At 44.7% G+C, this 20370-nt stretch overlaps 7 protein-coding genes across 7 annotated transcripts; 3 read left to right on the top strand and 4 right to left on the bottom strand.

The window, feature by feature from the left end:
* Window positions 1–1072: 1072 nt before the first annotated feature.
* Window positions 1073–3530, top strand: AOL_s00078g320 (uncharacterized protein; the record flags this gene model as incomplete). Its single annotated transcript, XM_011123583.1, has 2 exons — window positions 1073–2659; window positions 2712–3530. 2 exons carry the CDS (start codon window positions 1073–1075, stop codon window positions 3528–3530), a joined length of 2406 nt encoding a protein of 801 aa, XP_011121885.1.
* Window positions 3531–4554: 1024 nt separating this feature from the next.
* On the top strand, window positions 4555–6218 carry AOL_s00078g319 (uncharacterized protein; the record flags this gene model as incomplete). Its single annotated transcript, XM_011123582.1, has 3 exons — window positions 4555–4700; window positions 4794–5768; window positions 5858–6218. 3 exons carry the CDS (start codon window positions 4555–4557, stop codon window positions 6216–6218), a joined length of 1482 nt encoding a protein of 493 aa, XP_011121884.1.
* Window positions 6219–6563: 345 nt separating this feature from the next.
* On the bottom strand, window positions 6564–7815 carry AOL_s00078g318 (uncharacterized protein; the record flags this gene model as incomplete). The annotated part of the gene is made up of 3 exons (XM_011123581.1): window positions 6564–6665; window positions 6768–7171; window positions 7281–7815. 3 exons carry the CDS (start codon window positions 7813–7815, stop codon window positions 6564–6566), a joined length of 1041 nt encoding a protein of 346 aa, XP_011121883.1.
* Window positions 7816–9586: 1771 nt separating this feature from the next.
* On the bottom strand, window positions 9587–11584 carry AOL_s00078g317 (uncharacterized protein; the record flags this gene model as incomplete). The annotated part of the gene is made up of 5 exons (XM_011123580.1): window positions 9587–9698; window positions 9768–9869; window positions 9961–10200; window positions 10299–10718; window positions 11520–11584. 5 exons carry the CDS (start codon window positions 11582–11584, stop codon window positions 9587–9589), a joined length of 939 nt encoding a protein of 312 aa, XP_011121882.1.
* A 3641-nt stretch (window positions 11585–15225) lies between these two features.
* Window positions 15226–16739, bottom strand: AOL_s00078g316 (uncharacterized protein; the record flags this gene model as incomplete). Its single annotated transcript, XM_011123579.1, has 3 exons — window positions 15226–15714; window positions 15781–16544; window positions 16628–16739. 3 exons carry the CDS (start codon window positions 16737–16739, stop codon window positions 15226–15228), a joined length of 1365 nt encoding a protein of 454 aa, XP_011121881.1.
* A 775-nt stretch (window positions 16740–17514) lies between these two features.
* AOL_s00078g315 (uncharacterized protein) lies at window positions 17515–19293 on the top strand (the record flags this gene model as incomplete). Its single annotated transcript, XM_011123578.1, has 1 exon — window positions 17515–19293. The coding sequence occupies one exon, from the start codon at window positions 17515–17517 to the stop codon at window positions 19291–19293; it is 1779 nt and encodes a 592-aa protein (XP_011121880.1).
* A 473-nt stretch (window positions 19294–19766) lies between these two features.
* Window positions 19767–20051, bottom strand: AOL_s00078g314 (uncharacterized protein; the record flags this gene model as incomplete). The annotated part of the gene is made up of 2 exons (XM_011123577.1): window positions 19767–19948; window positions 20021–20051. The coding sequence occupies 2 exons, from the start codon at window positions 20049–20051 to the stop codon at window positions 19767–19769; spliced, it is 213 nt and encodes a 70-aa protein (XP_011121879.1).
* Window positions 20052–20370: the final 319 nt, after the last annotated feature.

The following is a 20370-nucleotide window of genomic DNA, read 5'->3' as shown; positions in this document are numbered from 1 at the left end:
ATTAAAATCTCAATCATTTGCGTAATGGTTTCTTTTTCTTTTGGAATAATCATGTATGTGTATAGTCTCGTATCCAGACGTTGGCTTCGCATAATAGGTTGGTCCGAGTTAATTATAAAAAGCAGAATAGTTATAAATACTCCCATACAAAATCTTAAAAGCATCGATTCGAGCTAAATGCTCCAAGGTGTTTAATACAAGCTACCTAGAAGTACGAGTTTATCAATTCAACTGTACTCGATAGAATCAAACAGTTAGATACCTATACCTGCATAGACTTCAAAGCCATGTAGTTTCTGTATATAGTTATCAAGGGGTGACAGTCGTGCTAAGATAAAATATGATAATTCGATGAGCATGCCAACGGAATATATCATTTCGGTAAGCTACTGAGAATAGATATCGAAAGTAATGTGCGGTTACTGCTGTGTGCGCATGGTAGTCTAGACATCTCGAGCATATGGTACTATACTATATACAGGATGCAAGGAGGTGGACTGATGTGTTGTATTGTTGTTGGATTTTTTTCCTGTTTGGGGTCAGTCGCTCAGACAACGATCCCAGTTCTCACCAATCAGATGGCCAGAAATCCGTTTCAGATATAAACAAGCTTCCCAATTCGGGCAAAACACCAATTTGTTGGCCGTCGCGATGGAGTGGGTGTCCTCCTGTCCCAATAACACAGCTGGGTTCGCTTAATTCTAATTATTCCCTGGTTGTTTCCACCCACCATCAACCTCCCTTTCTTCATCATCAATCTCATCGTCAACTTCAATTCTCGACTTCAACCATTTCCTTCTCGACAACAGGGACTGCCTTGACTTTTGAGTATTTACATACGACGCTCAAACACAACTGTGCCAACAAAAGTACAACTGTCAATTACCCAAAGACTCCTTCCAAATCCCAGCCACCTCAGTTTCAAAACTTCATCGGTTTCATCAAACTCTCTTCAACCCCCACAACTGCAGCACCGTATACCTTCCAAACCTACGCGTCATGTCTCTATAGCCGACAGAGATCTTCTTATCCAAAAAAACTAACCGACATATACAGCAATTTACCCTATCAAATGACGACCTTCGCAGCTTCTAACTCCACCTTCAAAACCCCCTCCTCCTACCGTCTTACCTCCGCCGATGACTCCGATGATGATTCCATCCTAGGAGATGTCCCAGTCCTCTCCTCAGTGGCAAACGAGCTGTTAGCCGAAAACAGTGGCCTAGAACGTCGTTCCTCAGCAGGGAGCAAAACTCCCGGCTCCAACAGCAAAACCTCTTCATCTGGTGGAATAAGTAGCAACGCATACTCTCCCGACTTCCATACTGCAAGGAACTTTGTCACACCGGCTGCTAGAACCACCCGGCGAGCCTACCTCTCGTCTGTGACTAGAATAAGCAATGGAAGTAGCGGTTCAGGCGAAGGTTCTGCTGAAAAGAACTATGATTTGTCGAGAATCGGCGATGGTCTTAACGCGCCGAGCACAATCGCTAGGACGATTGGCTCTGTTGCCCGTGCCCGCCCGACTACGATCTCCAAGCGCCCTGTTAGGGCACTAGGCATTGGAATGCCTATTCGTGGCCCTAGACGAGATTATTCCAATCAAGGAATTGAGGAATTGACAAGCCCTGAAGAAGAATATGACGGAACAAAACAAGACTTCTTAGTCGAATCTCGTGCACAGAAGGAGCAGGAAATTACAGGGACCGAGCTACAGGCGGACCGCAGTCGAGATTCTAGTGCCAGAAAAGTATCTATTGCCGGGGAAACTGTACGACGGGAATCGCTGGAATTTACAAGGGATCGGCCCTCGCCAAATCAGTATAATCCGCTGAAGAGGCAGTCTTCCGCTAGCTGGAGAGAGCAGGCCGTTCCCTCAAAAAGAGAATCCCCGGACAAAAAAAGAGATTCGCCTCTACATAGGGACTATATGCCCGAAAGTCCAGTTGAAATGATGAGGAAAGCTCAGCTACAAAACTATCAAGCTGGAAATCTCGAATTTGATTTTGGTGCGGGAAAGCTCGTCTCTAGATCGAATTCGAGGACAGGCTCCGCATCTAGACAATCTTCTCAGGAAAGACTCGGTCTGAAGTTCTCACTGCCTTATCCTATGCCTGATAAGGAGAATGATCAATCCCAGCCGAAGAAACTTGGACCATCATTTGAAATCAACAAGCCCGCTTTCGAAAAGTCACGGCCATCCACTCCCCCTTCTCCAATCCCTGAAAGAAAATCTGCTCCCAAAGTGCAGGAGCCCCAACCAACATCGCCAAGAAGAGCACTCGGGGCCCTCTCTGTAAACACCCCTCGGAGAGCTGCTCCGCCGCCACCTCAAACAAAAGTAGCGCCCGTTCCGGCAGCGCCCGTTAAGGAGCCGGCCCCTGCTACCCGAAGAAAACGGCAGCACGTCATTGTTAATGGCAAACAATATCTTAGGCTTGATCAAATTGGACGGGGTGGAAGTGCCAAAGTTTATAAAGTCATGGCTGAGAATTACAAGATGCTTGCTATGAAGAAGGTTATGCTAGAGAAGCAGGATGAAGCTACGATTCGTGGTTTCAAGGGTGAAATCGATTTGCTGCGGAAGCTGCAGGATGTAGATCGGGTTGTGAGATTATATGACTACGAGATTAATGATGAACGGAGTACTCTCACTGTGGTAGGTCTCATCCGCAATTGCATGTTTAATGCTGTGTTACTAATTGTACTAGCTACTCGAATGCGGCGAATCTGATCTTAATCGAATCATCACCTCCCGCCACCATTCTGACGACTCGACCCTCGATGTGTCCTTCGTTAGACATTACTGGAAGGAGATGCTCGAATGCGTGGACTCTGTACACGCTCGGAACATTGTACACAGCGACCTAAAACCCGCCAACTTCCTCCTCGTTCAGGGTCGTCTAAAGCTCATTGATTTTGGAATCGCTAACGCTATTCAAGACGATACGGTTAATGTCCATCGTGAACACCAAGTCGGTACAGTGAGCTACATGGCGCCTGAAACCATCGTCGATTTTAATTCTGGCAAGACAACATCAGATGGTAGAGCAGCTCCACGCTTGCATAAGCTTGGTGCACCAAGTGATGTTTGGAGCTTGGGATGTATTCTGTACCAAATGACGTATGGTCGCACACCGTTCGCACATCTGAGTACACTATACCACAAGATGTCAGCTATCCCAGATCCAAGACACGAAATCGACTACCCGAGTACTGGTATTGGTGGTACCCCGGTCCCAGCAAGCCTGATAGCGACCATGAAAGGTTGCCTCGAGAGAGATAAGAATAAGAGACTTACAATCCGAGATATGCTTAGCTACGAGGATCCATTCTTGAACCCAGATCGGGTGACAGAAGGAGCTGCAGACATCAGTGAGGACGTTCTTGTTAGCTTGATGGAGAATGTCGCAGAATATACGAAGGAGAAGGGAGCGCCAACGGAACAGCAGATCCGGGTCTGGGCGAAGGATGTGTTTGGCAAGCTCAAGAAAAAGATGCTTGAAAGGAGAGGAAGTACCGCTCGGTAGTTTTTGGATTATGGTTCTAAGAGTTGGCTCTTTTATGAGTAGATGACGTTGGGGATTATATACCTACTTTGTATTGTATATTTTTTGGTTTCTTTCTTCTTAGCCCTTCTTGTTCTTTGAGCCGTGGAGTTTATAACGGTTACGTTGGAGTTTGGTTCTCACTTCCTTTGCACATATACTACTGAAGTTTTCTTTCTACGTCTTACATTCCATTCTACCATCATCCCTATCATTCCTTTTCCCTCTCCCTTATATCTTTTCTCTTTTATTCCTATTTTGATGTCTGATGATATCTGCATTTGAGTACTCCCTCAGCGAACTCTCTCCATTTCTATCTGGTGCATTTTTTTATACGGTTTTCACAAAAGGCCCTAAATGGGCTATGGTTTTGTTGCATCTGCATATTACTACATATCTTTTTTTGATTATAAGATCTGAAGGAGATTCATTTCCCATTGTTCAAACTTCCAATCTACAAATTAGTCGTGATACTTTCAACGGGGTTTCAACATGTTTCTTTGTTTATAACTAGCCCAGGCCAATTGGTGAGGCGGTTGCCAAGCCTTCACAGCTCCACAGCTAGCTACCCAAACCCAACATCTCGAGATCCACGTAAACCACATCCCACTTCACGAAACAAAGCCACCTAAGACGTACGAGCGCGCAGAACTTCAACCACAAAAAAAAACCATGGCGCCTCCACCACCCGCCTCGCATAAGGCGCGGAAACGTAAACGTCATGTCCGATCATATTCTATGCAACTCCCGTCCAAGCCGTTCCCCTTAGCCTCGTTCCTGCACCCGCTTCGAACGTCGTCGATGCGACGTCTTGCTATACCTACGGTATTAATTACGGCGTTTATATTCCGGTGGGCAGTGACTTATGGGCCGCATTCGGGTTTGTAGTTTTCTTTTCTTTTTGTTTCTTTTCTTTCTTTGGAGTGTCAATTGAAGGTTTTATGGAAGCTGATTTGGTGGTTCCTTTTTTTTGTTTGGAATTTGGATAGGAGAGAATACGCCTCCTATGTATGGCGACTTTGAGGCACAGAGGCATTGGATGGAACTTACCATTCACCTTCCTATCAGCGAGTGGTATTGGTATGATCTGCAATGGTGGGGGTTGGATTATCCACCCTTGACGGCGTATCATAGTTGGTTATGCGGTAAAATGTTCGTCAAAAGAATCATGACCCTCGAATTGAATGTTTTGAGTAACGATTTTTTGCTAATAAATTGGAAACTTTGGAATTATATATACAACAGTGGATCTTTAGTCAACCCATCCTGGTTCTCCCTTCTCACCTCCCGCGGTCACGAATCTTACAACCACAAAGTCTTCATGCGAGCAACCGTTGCCGTTTCCGATTATCTGATTTACATACCCGCGCTCGTGATATTTACAAAATGGTGTTCCCGAGCCACGGGGACGGATAAATACGATCGAATAATTGCGTTATCCATACTCCTTTCTTCGCCTGGGTTGATAATAATTGACTATGGACATTTCCAATACAACAGTGTGATGCTCGGGTTGTGCATCTTTGCGTTCGCAAGCTTTTTGGCGGATAGGTTGTTATGGGGCAGTCTTTTGTTTGTGATGGGGTTGGGGTTTAAACAGATGGGACTTTATTATGCTCCTGCTGTTTTTGCTTATCTTGCCGGGTTGTGTGTTAGCTTTGGTGGTGCTAATACTCGAGGTGATGGCGGGAATAGGAGTGGGAATGGGATTAATATTGGTGGATTGTTAAAGGTTGATATTCAAACGCTGGCATTGTTGGGTATTACCGTTATCTCGACGTTTGGGATAATGGTCGCCCCGTTCGCCATTTTCCACGGTCCGGACCGAACTGGATTAGAACAACTGGGACAAATGGTACACCGAGTATTCCCATTCGCCCGTGGACTCTGGGAAGATAAAGTCGCAAACTTCTGGTGTGCAACCAACATCGTATTTAAATACCGAGAACGACTATCGACACCGGCTTTACAAAAGATATCATTGCTTATGACGATACTTGCTATATTACCGCCTTGCTTGTTATTATTTTTGAGGCCGAAGAAGAGGTTGTTACCTTGGGGTGTGGCGGGGTGCGCTTGGGGGTTCTTTTTGTTCAGTTTTCAGGTTCATGAGAAGAGTGTGCTTTTGCCCATGGTGGCGATGAATTTGGTCGTTGCTGGGGGGTTGGATAGGGATTTGTTGAGTTGGATTGGGTGGGCTAATAATGTGGCAATGTTTTCGTGAGTGTTTCCTTACCCATTTGCTTTGATTCTCTCTGTATAGGGTTTTCTTTGAAGTTGATACTAATACTGAGGACTTGGGGGCGTAGGATGTGGCCGTTATTGAAGCGTGAGGGGTTGGGATTACAGTATACAGTTCTGACGGCGCTATGGTCGTGGTTACTATCGCTCCATGAGCTACCAACATCGATATATGCGAAGATATTGCATTCAGGGGTGTACGCTGGTGCTATTGGATTACATATCGCGGAACTTACGGTTACGGAAGGCATTGTTGAAAGGTTTCCGGATATTTGGGTGGTGGGGAATGTGGTATTGTGCTTTGGAGCGTTTGGGAGTATGTATATTTGGGTGCTGTATAGGATGGCAGAGGAGGCGGGGTTATTAGATGAGTATTCTGTTGGGGGTGGAGGGGAAGAGGAGAAGGAGAGGTTGAAGAAGGTAGAGTGATGCTTCCTTCTTTTTTTGTTATTAAGATCCTTAGAATCGTATTTTTACCGTCTTCAGATTTGTATATTTTCATTATTAGCTTGCAGATTGTAATTAAGCGAGATATTTACGCAGAGAATATAATATAATGGAGCCGACTACTAGTGGATATTGTTAAAAGATATAATTTCAAAGTGATAGAAATACGACTAACTACAAAATACTCCACGCTATTAAATGTACTCTCACGCATGATCAATTCTTATTCTTCTTTCCCCCTTGAGTCGACGGATTTTAAAGTCGATCGATATAGATGCCATTAATGCCACCTCATGGAATTCTCTGTCTAGATTTGTCCCCTGTTTTTTACTTTGGAGGGTTAACGTATTTATCCTTATATATCCACGAATTCCCCATAATTCTGTTCCCATTCTCTTCTGCAAGACGGTAGTACTTTGCCGCTAGCCACTAAATTCATTTTTCAAATATTAGCTGAATCTGGTTTCAGATAGAACCTAAGGACCGAGTCCCAGGAGGACGGGACGGAGGTATAAAAATAAAAAGACCAACCTTATCCTTCTTCTTCAACCCATACCCATTCAAATAACACCAAGCGGTCTCGTTCATCGCATCCGTATCCCCCAAATTCGCTGCCGTTTGGTAATAATTAAACGCAGCAACAGGATCCTTCTCAGTACCCCATCCATGTCTGAAACAATTCCCGAGTTCAAATATAGCGAGTACCAACTCCCCTTTTGCGGAACCACCCTTCTTCATACCGGCTCTGAGAGCTTCTTGTTCTATTGATGCGGAATTTGCGGCCGCGGCTTGCAGGTATTTTATCGCTTCGGCGGAATTGGGAGCTGTACCCCAACCGTGACGGAGGGCTAGGCCGTAGAGGACTTGTGAGAGGGGGTTATTTGCGCCTTGGGGGTCGGCAAGTTGGCGGAAGAGTTTGGTTGAGTTTTCTAGGTCTGTTTTGTTCATGTAAAAAAGTCAAGTTAGCTAAATTTACCAATATTTCTTTTCCAGGTATAGTAATATTGATGTGTTAGTAGTATGAATATAAGAAAGAAAACCTACCACCCTCCTCATGCAACCTAATAGCCTCTTGAATATCCTTATCAGTCCCCTGATCACTAAAACTCCTACTCCTACTCCTCTCCCTAGTCGGTGTATTCCCCGCGCCCCCAAGTCCCAATTGGCTGGCCCTCCACTCCCATTTATCCTCTTGTTCGCCTTTACTCCCCTCAGCCGTAGGACTGATCAAATCAGTCGGAACATGTTCGCTACTACCACTAACCTGTGGTGGCCCACCACTCGAAGAACTCCGACGAAGGAATGAAAGTCGTTTTTTCTTCTGAGGAGCTTGGGAGTCTGCTGGAGATGTTGGAGATGTTACTGTATTATTGTTGTTGTTATTGTAGCCGTGAGGATGGGACGGCGGGAAGATTTCTTCTTGGGTGGTTGTATCGGAGCGGAACATGCGGAATTCGGGGGTTTGGAGGGAAGGGTTTTGAGGACGGTTGGGGTTATTGTCGAAGAAACCGCCGCCATTGTTTGGGGGTGGGGGGTTTGGGGAGTCGGCGTATTCTTTTTTGTGGAATCCGAAAGGCATCTTTTTGGTTCCCTTCTCCTCTTCCCTTAATTGAGATGATGGGATTTGTAGGTTAGTTTCTTTTAGATAGTTGATAAAGATTGAGAAAGCCGAGATGATATAAATAATGTAAATGTAGAGAAAGATCTAGATGATATATGTTTTTTTTGAACGAAGGAAGTTGTAGATATATCGGATATCGAAAATTTGCGTTGACCTTGTTGTATTCCAACCCCTAACCGCTGAGCAGTCGACTCGGCCCAATTGCAGATGGAACAGGTTCCCGGCTGGTTGGATATAAGTATATCGAGGCTGCTCCGTACCAGAGTAGTAACTATAAAGAATCCAATCTTCAAAGGGGAAGGAGTCGAAAGAAGAAGAAGAAGAAGAAGAAGAAGAAGAAGAAGAAGAAGAAGAAGAAGAAGAAGAAGAAGAAGAAGAAGAAAAAAAGAGAATTAAAGGTTAACGAAGAAAGAAAGAAAGAAAGAAAGAAAGAGGTTAAGATTACCCTCTCTTCTCCCCGCAAGGCCGACCTAAAGTATGCCTTATTATACGTACTCTGTATGTACGGTTCCCGCCCCCCGTAAGACGTTAGTTAATAAGCTTAAGTCTTGGACTTGTTTCTTCCAAGACTTTTTTTTGGGGGGGCCGTTACAAAGTTGTGGAAGTCAACCCCGGTTTTAGTGAACAAGTACTTGAGTATTAAGCGGGCTGTGGGTTATAACAAGTATTAATGTGAAAGGCTGCCAGCTGCCCCGCCGACGGGAAAAGGGACGTTATTGCGGAAAAAAAAAAAACACCCAAAAGTATACGTATATGGTATGATATGATATAGATGGGATTATATAAGCCCGCAGAGTGAGAATTAATTCAAGAGGAAGAGAGAGAGAGAGAGAGAAGGAGAGAGGGTAATATCGTGCGTGAGAGGGGCATTGACAGTGGCGCGCGCAGGTGGGTTGATTCTGACAAGGGCTTAAGCTTAGCTAACCTTCCCTAATTAATTCCAGGTTTGTTCATGAATTCCCACCCCGGTCTGATACTCTGCAGCTTTCTTACATTTGTATGTATGCGGAGTACAGTGCACTGCATTGCATTTGGAAAAAAAAAAAAAAGGTGCCTGGATTTAGAGTTGTAGATTAATCCATCGACTTTGCATATATAGGTATTTAGATACTTACGTACTTGAAATACGTGTGTATATGTGCGCAGCAGGCCAGCTGAATATAATTTTAGTGTTTTTTTTAATAATATTTTGGTATAGTTGGGATATTATTCATCTCTTCCCCCCAACTATTTGTTGAGAAAAAGTGCGGCAGTGTTGGATGATGATGACTGATGATGATGACAGCATTGTAAGAGTTTCGGCCTCATTTCCTCACTAACAGCTGTTGATTGCGATCAATGTTGCAATATGATCATGATCTGGCCAGACGTGTGGGAAGCTAATCTTATCGATCATCGAGCTCAAGCTCGAGGTCTTGGCGAGGTCAGTTCGAACTGAAGAAAGTATTCTGACATCGCCGTCAATATGGCCTCAATATTATATTAGAAAATTCGAATGAATGAATGTTTATTTGATTTGATAGTAACTATCCGCTAAAAAGGTCATAAAAAGTGTCATGCAAAAGGGAAAAGGAATGGCTATATAAACATTTATAAAAAAGGGAATTAAAAAGGAAGGGGAAAATAGTAGAAAATGAGAATGAAAGGGAAAAAAAATAGTATCTAGATCACCCAAACACCTAGAAAAAATATCAAAAGTCGAATAGAACCTCTTATTTCTTTATCTTTTTTAGAAGCTATAGTGCGAGTTGTTGACTCTCTGGTTCGCAAGGGCGTATTTTGCTGCGAAAACTCCATCTAAAGCATCCTCGACCATATATTCTTCTAGGACGGCGCCAAATCTATATGTATTCACAAAGTTATTAGAGAAAGTTCTAATAGTAGTAGGGATCAAGGAATTGTCGACTTACCCGTAGCACTTCACCTTAGGCACCAATTCGTTCTTAATCGCCGCAAAATCATGTCTTGTCAACTGTAAAAAGTTTGGATGCGACTGAATGATCGCCCATGCACTACAGAAAAGAAAAAGAAAAAATACCCCGTTAACCAAACCATCCACGAAAATCAATAGAAGAATAATGGAGAAGAAAAAAATAAACTCACTTGATAGGAGTAACCTCCCCCGAAACTCCCAACTTCGGTGAAAAATTCAACAACATATTCAACTCGCTAGGCTGTAAATCATACGTCCTAGAACCCCAATCAATATCCGGATTATCCAACATATGCGACTCCGGCGGACACGACGCCATCAGAGCGTGACCGCTGATAGAAGTACCATTGGGATCTTCTAATGAGTCGTGGACAAGTTTCTGGATATGCTCCATGCAGGGTCGCTCCAATCTAGATGTCTCTTGCACTATTAGTATATGTAGTTTCTAATATTATATATGTATAAACCAAAAGGGTATGTGTGTTTGAGTGAGTGTAGGTAGACATACGCAAGCACGAAGTCGATACCGATAGCATCGAAAGCACCGCTAACATTCGGTGAGGTAGTCGGTTGTCCATATTGTCCAGTTGGAGATAGATAGCTAGGCCCAGTGGATGGGGCGGTAACCAACTGTGCAAGTGGTTGAGCACCCACTAACGATGCTGGAATTCCAGGCATTGATCCTAAGGCTACAGGTGGAGGAGGGGGGATAGGAGCAGGAGCTAATGCAGAAGTAGGATCGATAGAAGGATCCGGTGGCCAAGAGAGACCGTGAAGAGCTAGATACTTCTTTAACTCTGCGTTTTCGTTTGTTAAGATGGTTTTCTCCTTGGTGACTATGGAGAAGGCTTCGCGAAGTCGGGTGATTTCGGATTCGAGTTGTCTGAGGTAAGCTTCTTTACGTTCGCGATGAGTTCGCTGTGCTTGTCTATTAAAAAAGAAAAGAAAGAAGAAGAAAAAAGTAAAGAGAGTTTAGGTTAGCCTTTCGGATGTCTTCCTTAGAAGGAGTGATACGATAGGTGTTCTAGAACGAAACGAATGAACAGGGTTGGTTGTTCGATGATTAATGTGGGAAGAAGGGATTGGGTTGATTGTGTAAGTGAAGGGAAGACCCAAGCAAGAGTAAAAGCTAGATCAAAAGGTAAGCTGCTTCTATATGCAGAAAACCAAGTTCAAGGCAGACACTCTTGGAAGATGATGAGGTTGAATGTATAAATAAAATGATCGGACGAAGGTGGAAGGGTCATATATACCTATTGAGTTCCTAAGATCACCGACCAACAATTAAAACAGAAATAATGTTAGCCCTGTTTCGTATAATGACATTATACTCAAATACTTTTTCACCCCTCCCAGTGCTGTACAAGAAACGCCACCGAAAAGATGTGGATGTGGAAGAGGAGTCCCCGTGGCCCGCAGATCTAAGATGAATAATTGCAACATGTCGTTTTTCCTTTGACAAATTGCTTATGAACAAATGCCGCGTTAAGAGGCTCGTTCGGAACATGACTTATCGCACTAGATGCAAATGATAATAATAAAAGCAGCCCAATCCTAACTTGGGGGAAAGGGAAAGCCACAAAGAAATTAGAAAAAACATGAAACTTCCTGCATGTTGAATGCAGCCCATCAGAATGGGGTCAAGTTTTCCGATCTGCGAACTGGCCATGGGCGAAACGACGAACACTTCATAGCGCAAACAAAAACTAAGGAACGGAATATCAAATACCTGGCGTCGAGTTTGCGCGGGCTTGGAGTCCGGCTTGGGTCCGCGTCTCTTGGCGGGCTGGCCATCTGAATATCGATTTTGATAACAAGGTTAGAATTTCACTTTCAAGACTTGTAATTGCAACTGTACCCGTAAAAGATTGGAAATTCTGAAACACAAAAGAAGGCTAACATTGAAGGGTAATAGGGATCTCCTGTCAAGGAGGTGACATGTGGAGACGAAGGCATAGCAGGCGCGGTGGGTAGTCGTCAGAAGCTTATCAAGTTCAGCTCCAAAGCTACCCTTCGCAAAAGGAACAAGCTCGGTTAGGGCCTGGGCAAGGAATACAAGATTTGTCTTGTTCATCGCCGCAGCGTTGGGAATACGCTCGCTAATTCCAAATCACTTTACCCAATTGAGGTACCAACCTCAAGCTAAGAGTCCAATGATTTGGAAAACACCCCTCCAGGGTTATATCGAGCAGCTGAAAAAGTCGAAACTACCAACCGCAACCAAGACGAATTGGAAATAGCGAACAACCAAAAAAAATCAATCAAGAATATGCAATCTGGTAAGAAAAATAGGGAATGGAATATGTTGGTATCTTGGAAGGAAACACCAAGACAAAACAACAACATGGAATAACTCAGGATCATGTCGTGCTGCCGAACTTCAATAAAACCATATACTAGGGTGGGGGAGGGAGAAAAAAAAGGCTCGATGCATCGATATGCAAGATGAAATCACATACCTTTAGTTGTCCGATTTCCGAAACTTATATTCTTAAAGAACCCACTTAGCTTCGATGGATCTGGATCATCTGAAAGTTGATCATCTCTTCCTGCATTGTCCGGCAAAGATTCAGGCGGCGTTAGTACATTATTCGAGTTTGGATAGTTATTGAAGTCCATGATTTGTAGACGGTAATTCTCCGGGAAACTGGGACCGGAAAAAGAATTCCAAAAGACGGGGAAACTGGAAAAAAGGGAGAGAAAAGGGAGAAGAATAAGAGGCTAGTGAGATTGGAATCGCATCAAATCATGAAGAAGAGTAGAAATAAAATCTCAACCCCGTTATCGAATCTCGAATTTTATGTTGCCTCGTGCTGCAGTGTCAAACAAAAAAAATAAAACAAGAGGGTAGATTTGGGATTGTATATATAAATTCGTAAAATGGAGAACGAGACGAGGTGGGAGACTAGGATCCTAGGGTGGAAACATTTTATGAAGGGTGAAATTTAAAGGAAACAGGAAAGAAGAGCCACACGTTATAGGGAATTCAAAAAGAAGCAACGGTACAACCGACAGGATAATACGCAGCTTCTTATTGCTCGCAAAGCATCATCACCCAAGCCCGTTGGAACTTGGCCATGTCAATCCTCAGCGAAGGGGGGTACACATAAAAGAGTACGGGGTGGTACATGTAGGGCGGCGACAGGCGTAACGTGTGTCAGCGGGGTCGAAAGTTAATCAATCAGAATGTAATGCGCATTGCGGCACTTCCCATGTACAGGACATAAGTACCAGGGGTTCGTGCCTGTATTTTAAAACGGTAACGGAAAAGGATAGAAAAATAAAAAATAAAACAGATATATAAACATATTCATGATTCCTCACCTGGGGATGGCGACGAGAATCCTGGGCCATAGTCTTGAGGTAGAGCTTGGAATTGGCCTGGAGAAAGTCCTTGATCCACATAATTTGAGGGCCCTCCTGTATTAGGAAGACTCGGGGTTCTAGACTTTTGCTGATAGTACTGTTGCAGCTGCTGGTTAGGAGGCAATTGCTGGCGCTGCTGCTGTTGGCCCCCAAATGGATTCTGGGCATAAGGTTGATTTGGTGGTATTGACGACATCTAGGAGATATTCGTAGCTACCTAGCTTAGCCTCGCAAGAGGCTCGCACGGCGGCAGCGGGATCGTGCTGTGCGAGGAACACTTGAATCGGACGTCCACCCCCTCGCAGCAAAAATCTCACCAAGGGTTAACGTTTATGCGATGGTATGGTGGGGTTTTAGTTTTCTTGCAACCACTTTCGATTACTTCCGCACCTCCTCCCCCACATGCACACACCCGCATAAAGCTAAGGTACGTAGTCGAGTTCACCAGGCAGTTGCAGTAGTATAAAACCCAAGGTAAGCTCCAAAGATGGAATTGCTTGTGCCTTTCTGATAGGTCGAACGGGAGTCGGAAATCACACCGACAGCAACGTTTTTAGCACGATGAGACGATCCGATCGGAAAATTTTCTTGAAACTTCGCCTGGAGGGGATGTCGGATGCAATGGAAGGCGCAGGTATGCGTTGCGTAGTCCGATGAGGATGACAATGCAGGTTTCTTGACGCCTGAATTAAAAGAAACCCCGAACGTGAACACGAGGGATTGATCAGATTCAGATTCAGGGCTGTCAGCGATGAATCAAAATGCGAATGTGAACAAGGTCCGGCAACAGAGTTATGCAAGTGGGAAAAGGCGAAATTCAGTAGGACCCCTGTTTAATTCCGAAGGCTGTAAGTACTGTCGATAATTCGTGGGAGGTATAGCTATAGTTCCGAATTGAATCTAGAACAGCGGATAGCCGACGGTACCGACGACGACGCAATGGGAGACGAGCAAAGTAGTAAAAAAGACCAAGATATTAATTCCAAAAACCACTTCCCATCAGCTTTTAGGCGCCGAAGAATGGAGAAAAAATATTTTTAATCCGAGGGAGAAAAGCAAGTGGAGTTGGCCTGTTAGTATATATATAACCTTCCAAATACTTTCCCTTGACCCTTGCTCCCCAGACAGGAACAAGAAAAGGACCAGACGTCAGACCACACAAGTTAGTTAGTGTCAGATAGATTTCCTTAATCATCTCGGCAAGAAGTCTTGGACCTAACAGGGTCAGATATAAAAAGGTAGCCCACAGTTGATGCATGCCCGCGGCGGGTGGATCGATTTTGACCCAACATCATTCATTCAGTAAATATAGCTGATCAACCCATTCCATGGTACGTAAGCTTTGGTTGGACGAACTCCGATCTTCGAGGGACTAGTCTGCCTGGTATATTTTCAAAACAACCTCGTATAGTATACGTACCTCGGGGGGAAAGCTAGGTAGACCGATCCTGTGCACTGTACGAGCTCCCAAGGACGGCTGGGAAGCTTGGGAGGTGACTAGTTTGGGCAATGTGATCCCTTTCTTGAGAGTGGTTACTATTTGTCAACCTTCTTCACCAACGCTTGGTGGCGGTACCAGTGTGGAACCTGTTAAGGGAATCCGACTGCGTTTTGGGAGCTTCGATTGTAAAGTGCACTAGACTGTGGGGAAAGTACACACGGGATTTAGCTCAGCCTGGCTGGGTCGTGATATCGCAACTGCGGGAAGAGGAAACTTACGAGCCTTCGTAAACGTGCCATTTCAATGCATCGAGACTTCAAGAAAAATGGTTAGATTTAGAAGGGCTAGAAGGTTCGGGGACTGATGATCATGAAGCTGTTGAATTCGAATTGATGTGTTGGTGAGGTTAACGTTGGAATAAGCTGTCTCAATGCTGTTAACCGTCATATGAGCCGAATTAACTTTTGAATAGCTTCAAACTCAATTACCCTATTTAATTTAGATACTTAAATATTTATTAAGAAGGTTCGATTGAATTATTTACAAGTACACAAACGGTATAGTAGAAAGAATTTAAAGCGACCATGCATGATAATTATTGCTGGTTACCTATAGACTGAATTAATGATTAATCCCTAGAATATCTGCGCCGAATACCAAATCCATAACCCCATTGTCCTGAACGCCCACGCTTGGTCTTATTCTTGTCCCCACTCTCCCCGAGGCCACTGTCACTGTCCTTTCCCCCAGACCCACCTTCTTCTCTACGTTCCGCCGTTTCTTGTTGACCACCTTCGGGGTGAACGATACCATCCTCTTGATGCTTCGACTTATTGACCTGGGGGCTATCTTCCTCGTCCTGCTTTGGTTCTTGTTCATCCGTTTCGGGTTCCTCACCCTCCCCACGCTTTTTTCGAAGTCTTAGTGAGGTCCGCCTTCGTTTCTGGGGAGTAATTTCCTCGGGCTTTTTCCCCTCGGACTTCCTCTTTTGAAGCTTCTTCTCCGTAGCCTCGCTCTTCCCGAGCATACCCTTCTCCATTTCATCCTCACCGAGCTTATCATTATTCGGACCACCTTCTCCGAGCCCGCCCTTTACGAGTTTATCCTTCTGGACCTTCTGGAGGTACCATTGAGCCACGGCTTTGTTACCACGCTATGATAACTCTGGTAGCTCAACGTCTACGCTATCCCCGCCTTCCACCACTATGTTCTTCTCGATATGCTTCCCCAACACTGTTCCCTTAAACCTTGAAGCATCTTCTTTAATTTTCAAGGAAGTAAACCAATCAACCTGTTTAAGTTTAACCCTTCCTTTCCCGCCCTCTTCCTCAATTCCATCTCCAGGTGGTTCTGTATCTCTGGCTCCACCTCCAACCCCGCCCAAAGGTCCCGGTGTACCTGCTGCCATGTTGTCGTCCAATGGTACGCTGTCTATATCCATCATCAGAGGAGTAGGTTGATCATCGACAACCTCACGCTTAATGGGGATGTCGGTTTCTACTTCTTTCGATTTCTCAGCAGGTCTTTTTGTTCCCGTTGTCGTCTTTACTGTCTTCATCGCAACAGATCCAGTCGTTCCACTCGTTCCATTCACACTAGCACCAGTCGCATCCACAGCACCACCACCAGTTCCAGCTCCAGCGGTCGTAGTATCAGGAACAACAGCATTGACATCCTCATCCCTCTCCTTCTTATCGTCAACTTCAACGGTAACCACACCAGCTATTTTCCTCAATTCCTCGATTTCAGGACTTTTCGCCCAAGTGATGAAGTTGTCGATTGCTCTTGTGTCGTCTAGATCGGCGTTGTAGAGGGTCAAGGGTCGAAGGAGGCCGACTTGTTCCATTGCGCAGAGGACATCGGGGACATCGGATTCTTCACGGTTGGAGGATTCGGAGATTGAACGGGCGGTGGTGCCTAGGAGGGTTAAGTATCGAGCTGTCATGTCTGTAAGGAAAGCGTAGATGTATTGGGTTAGTATCATCTTTGATAAAGGATGGTGATTGCGGTGGTGATGGTGGGGTTCTTACCTGTGAGGGAATCCAGAACGGATGGTCGCGAACCAGCTAGACCAGCATGACGGAGCATCTGTGCCGTCGAGATGCGAAGGAGGGAAAAGTAGAATTGTTCTTGAGAGTCCATTGGTGATGATTGTAATGATTGATTATGATTAAACGAGGTGTTATGGGATTGTTTTTGTAGAGAAGTTTAGTTGATGGCAGGTATCGAAGTAGGTACTTTGGTGTTTCGTATTCAGCTAGCAACGATTCGATCTAATGAGGGCCATTGTCGTCGTGGATTTAATTGACAAGAAGTGGTATAGAAATATCGGATGGATCGTATAGTCTTGTGGTATTCCTTGACTGACTGCTGTGTATGAATAACCGTATGGTGAAGATTCGGTGATGTGATGGAGGTAAACAGGATGATGATGGTGAAGATGATTGTGATGCTTGTGGTGGTTGGAGATGATGATTGTGTTCAATGTTCGCAAGTTTCTGTGAAGGCCGAATCGAACTGCAATTGAAGGGAATGCCAAGACATCTAAACGCGACAGCTTCCCGTCCTCTTCTCTTCTCCAGACTAACAAACCACAATCACTACCATCACCATCATCACCACCATCATCACCATCATCATGAATCCAACATCACCATCATCGCTCCCACTATAAATATATGCTTACGTAATGTTACCAGTCCCTTGATCTTGAGGTACCGCTACCAAACTCTGTAATTTGAGCTGGGCGCTTTTAACCCGTTTCTAGCTCAATCAAGACTCACGCTTCCGATCGTTGTTCAACGGGAGCACCACCATTAAACATAACAGCCATCGCACCTCAGATACATACATACATACGTACTACATACATAACATAGCCAACTAGGGCCGCGATTATCTCCGAAAAATATTAAAGATGCCGCCTGAGAGGAAACAGAGGAAAATCGTCAAGCTATTGCTTAGTCCGCATAACCTTGCTCGATTCGTGGAACAGCCCTCTCCGGCCAGCACCTCCCAGAAAGCAACAGAGAAGCCTTCTAAAAAGGATAAAAAACTTAAGAAGCCTGCTTCTTCTGCTGCTACTAGTAGTAGTGCGCCGAAAGAGCCTCCACCTCCACCGCCACCATCAGCCAAGGAGATACAACAGACACCCAAGCCGAAGGAATCTAAGAAGTCCAAAAAGATACAACATGGACAACCGAAGGCTCCTCCAGAGACACCAACAGGCTCTTCCATTACTCTTGCACCTCCGAAACCTGCTGGCTCGGGGATAAAAATCAAGTTCAATGTTAATACCCTTAAGAACGCGGCAAAGGAGAATTCTGCTAGCGCAGCAGTCCCTCAAACTCCGAGTACATCTAAAGCAGCTGCTGCACTTACAGCCCAGGCTATAACACCGGCTCCGATAACCGCTCCGACAACCTCCTCGCGTCCGGTGGGTCTCTCCAACCTCCCCCCTCTTCAGACTAAGGTCGGCACCCCCATTCCAACTTTACCATCAACAGCCACCCCGAGTGTACCGAAAATACGATTGAAGGCCAGCTTCTCGGGTATCAAATCCGCTACTGTTGATAGTCCAAAAGCGCAAACTCCCAAAACTCCCATCATCAAACTCAAGTCCAATGCTTCACGCCCCACAACGACTCGTAGAGCGGTTCCAATAGGGTATGGATACGACTCCGAGGCCGAAGATCGGGAAGAGGACCCGGCGATCGAAGAACAGTTTGTTCTTCGTATGCCACCGGGTGAAGACTGTGAATACATTCGTTCTGAAATCGAAAAGAAAGAGTTCGGTAAATCAACGGATGTATGGTTTAAGTTCAAAGATGACAGACGAGCGATCGTTAGCGTTCGTGGGAGGATCTACTCTGCAACGCTAGTCGACTTGCCCTGTATTATCGAAAGCAACAAGACGATTGATAAGGGGAAAAATATTTTCAAAACGGCAGATATTTCACAGATGCTACTCGTTGGAGACCGACTAATCTTCGAAGACCAGGCGCTATCGAATACGGTTCCGAATTCGCTGGCTAATTACCCGCACGGAATCACGCCGCCGATGCACTGGGCTCGAAGAAGAAGGTTTCGCAAGAGAGCAGTTAACCGTAATATGGATAAAGTGGAAGAAGCCGTTGAGAAGCTCCTTGCTGCGGATGCAGAGTGTGAGATTGCGGACTATGAGCTGTTGACGGAGGCAGATTTGACACGCGAGGCGGATGAGAAGGCGGGTCGGAATATGATGAACTATGAGATGGGAGACGAAGATGCAGATGGAGAGGTTGATATGACGTATGAAGAAGAGGATGGAGAAGGAGAAGAAGAAGGCGACGAACATGCTTTGGATCTAATGGACTTCGAAGGAGAATTGACCGCCATGATGGACGATACGGAACATGTGCAACCCGAGACCAAGCGTGCGCCGGCGCCAATATCGAGCGATGAAGACGAAGACGACGATGACGATGAGGAAGAAGAGGATAATGATGGTGATGCGATGGATCTTGATCCGGGAATGTCGGCGGAGAAGCTACAACTTAAGGAGGAAATGGCAGATCTGGAACGAGCAATCACGGTGAAGACCCGAGAGCGAGATGGAGCGCATAATCAGATTGTCCGACAGAGGATACAGAATGTGATTGATGGGTTGAAGGCGGAGTTAGAGTTGAAGAAGTCGAGTTTAGAGGAGACGGCATGATCTTCTCCCATCCTCTCCTCTCCACCCTACTCTACTACTTATAATAATTATCGTTTGGACTCGGACTACCATCGGACTAGTCTCATTTTTCTTTAAAACTTAACTTTTAGAAGATACCCCCCCAATTGCATCTACATATTTTCTTTTACTATCACAACTATCGAGGAAGGCGTCTAAAAATCCAATTGATTCCTTTTTTTTTTTTTTTAATTAAAAATTGTATTATGAGAGCGGCGAGGGTAAATCTTTAACAACCTTTCTAACTTTCTATCCCATCCGAACAAGAAACCCGACAAAGAAACAAGGACTCCAAGAAAATGCCAGATCAAAACGAAAAAAAAAAATAAAAGTTATATACAAATAAAGATTCAATTCCACCGTATCATATACACATATCCCCCCCTCTCCTAAGCCTCCTCGATAACATAAATTATCCCATCTTATAATATGTGTAGAAAGATATATTATAAAGATTAGACTTTGAACCCGAATCCTTCCATGCAGGCTTTATAAGTCTTGATGAGGTCCTTGCATTCTACCTCGGGAGTATCAGTGGTAGATTTGAGCATACACTCGTCTCTGGCGGACTTTTCGGGTTTGCAGACACAGCAGGGTTTTGGCTTGTCTTTGTCATTGTCGGGTGTAGTCGACGGTTCTATTTTTTTTCCTTATGATTAGTAATGTAAATTTTTTTAAATTTTTTTTAATAAATGAGAAAGGGACATACTAGGCTTTGAGCCGAAGAGGAAGTCAAGCATTGTGTGATGTTATGCTGTTATAGGTCTATGTGAGAGGTTTGTAGTGTAGACTGGGGGTGGGGTGAAGTTGTAGTTAACGTTGAAGTTGAAGTTGAAGTCGAGTTAAAGGTAAAGGTAGTAGTAATGTTAAGAGAAGAACTTAAAGAGAAAGTCGCGATTTCTAAGCTGGCGTGATAGACTACCAAGCAAGCAATACAGCTCAAGACAGACCGGGGTCCCTTGTTCCAGCTTTTAGTTCGGAATACTATGTAAGGATCAGAGGGGAAGGGAAGGGGAGGATGCTCTGCGAAGAAGAGAAAATCGTTTGCATGTTTGGTGG

Source organism: Orbilia oligospora (assembly GCF_000225545.1).
Source record: "Orbilia oligospora ATCC 24927 unplaced genomic scaffold scaffold00078, whole genome shotgun sequence".
Classification (NCBI taxonomy): Eukaryota; Fungi; Ascomycota; class Orbiliomycetes; order Orbiliales; family Orbiliaceae; genus Orbilia; species Orbilia oligospora.
This window is presented reverse-complemented; position numbering and strand designations above follow the sequence as displayed.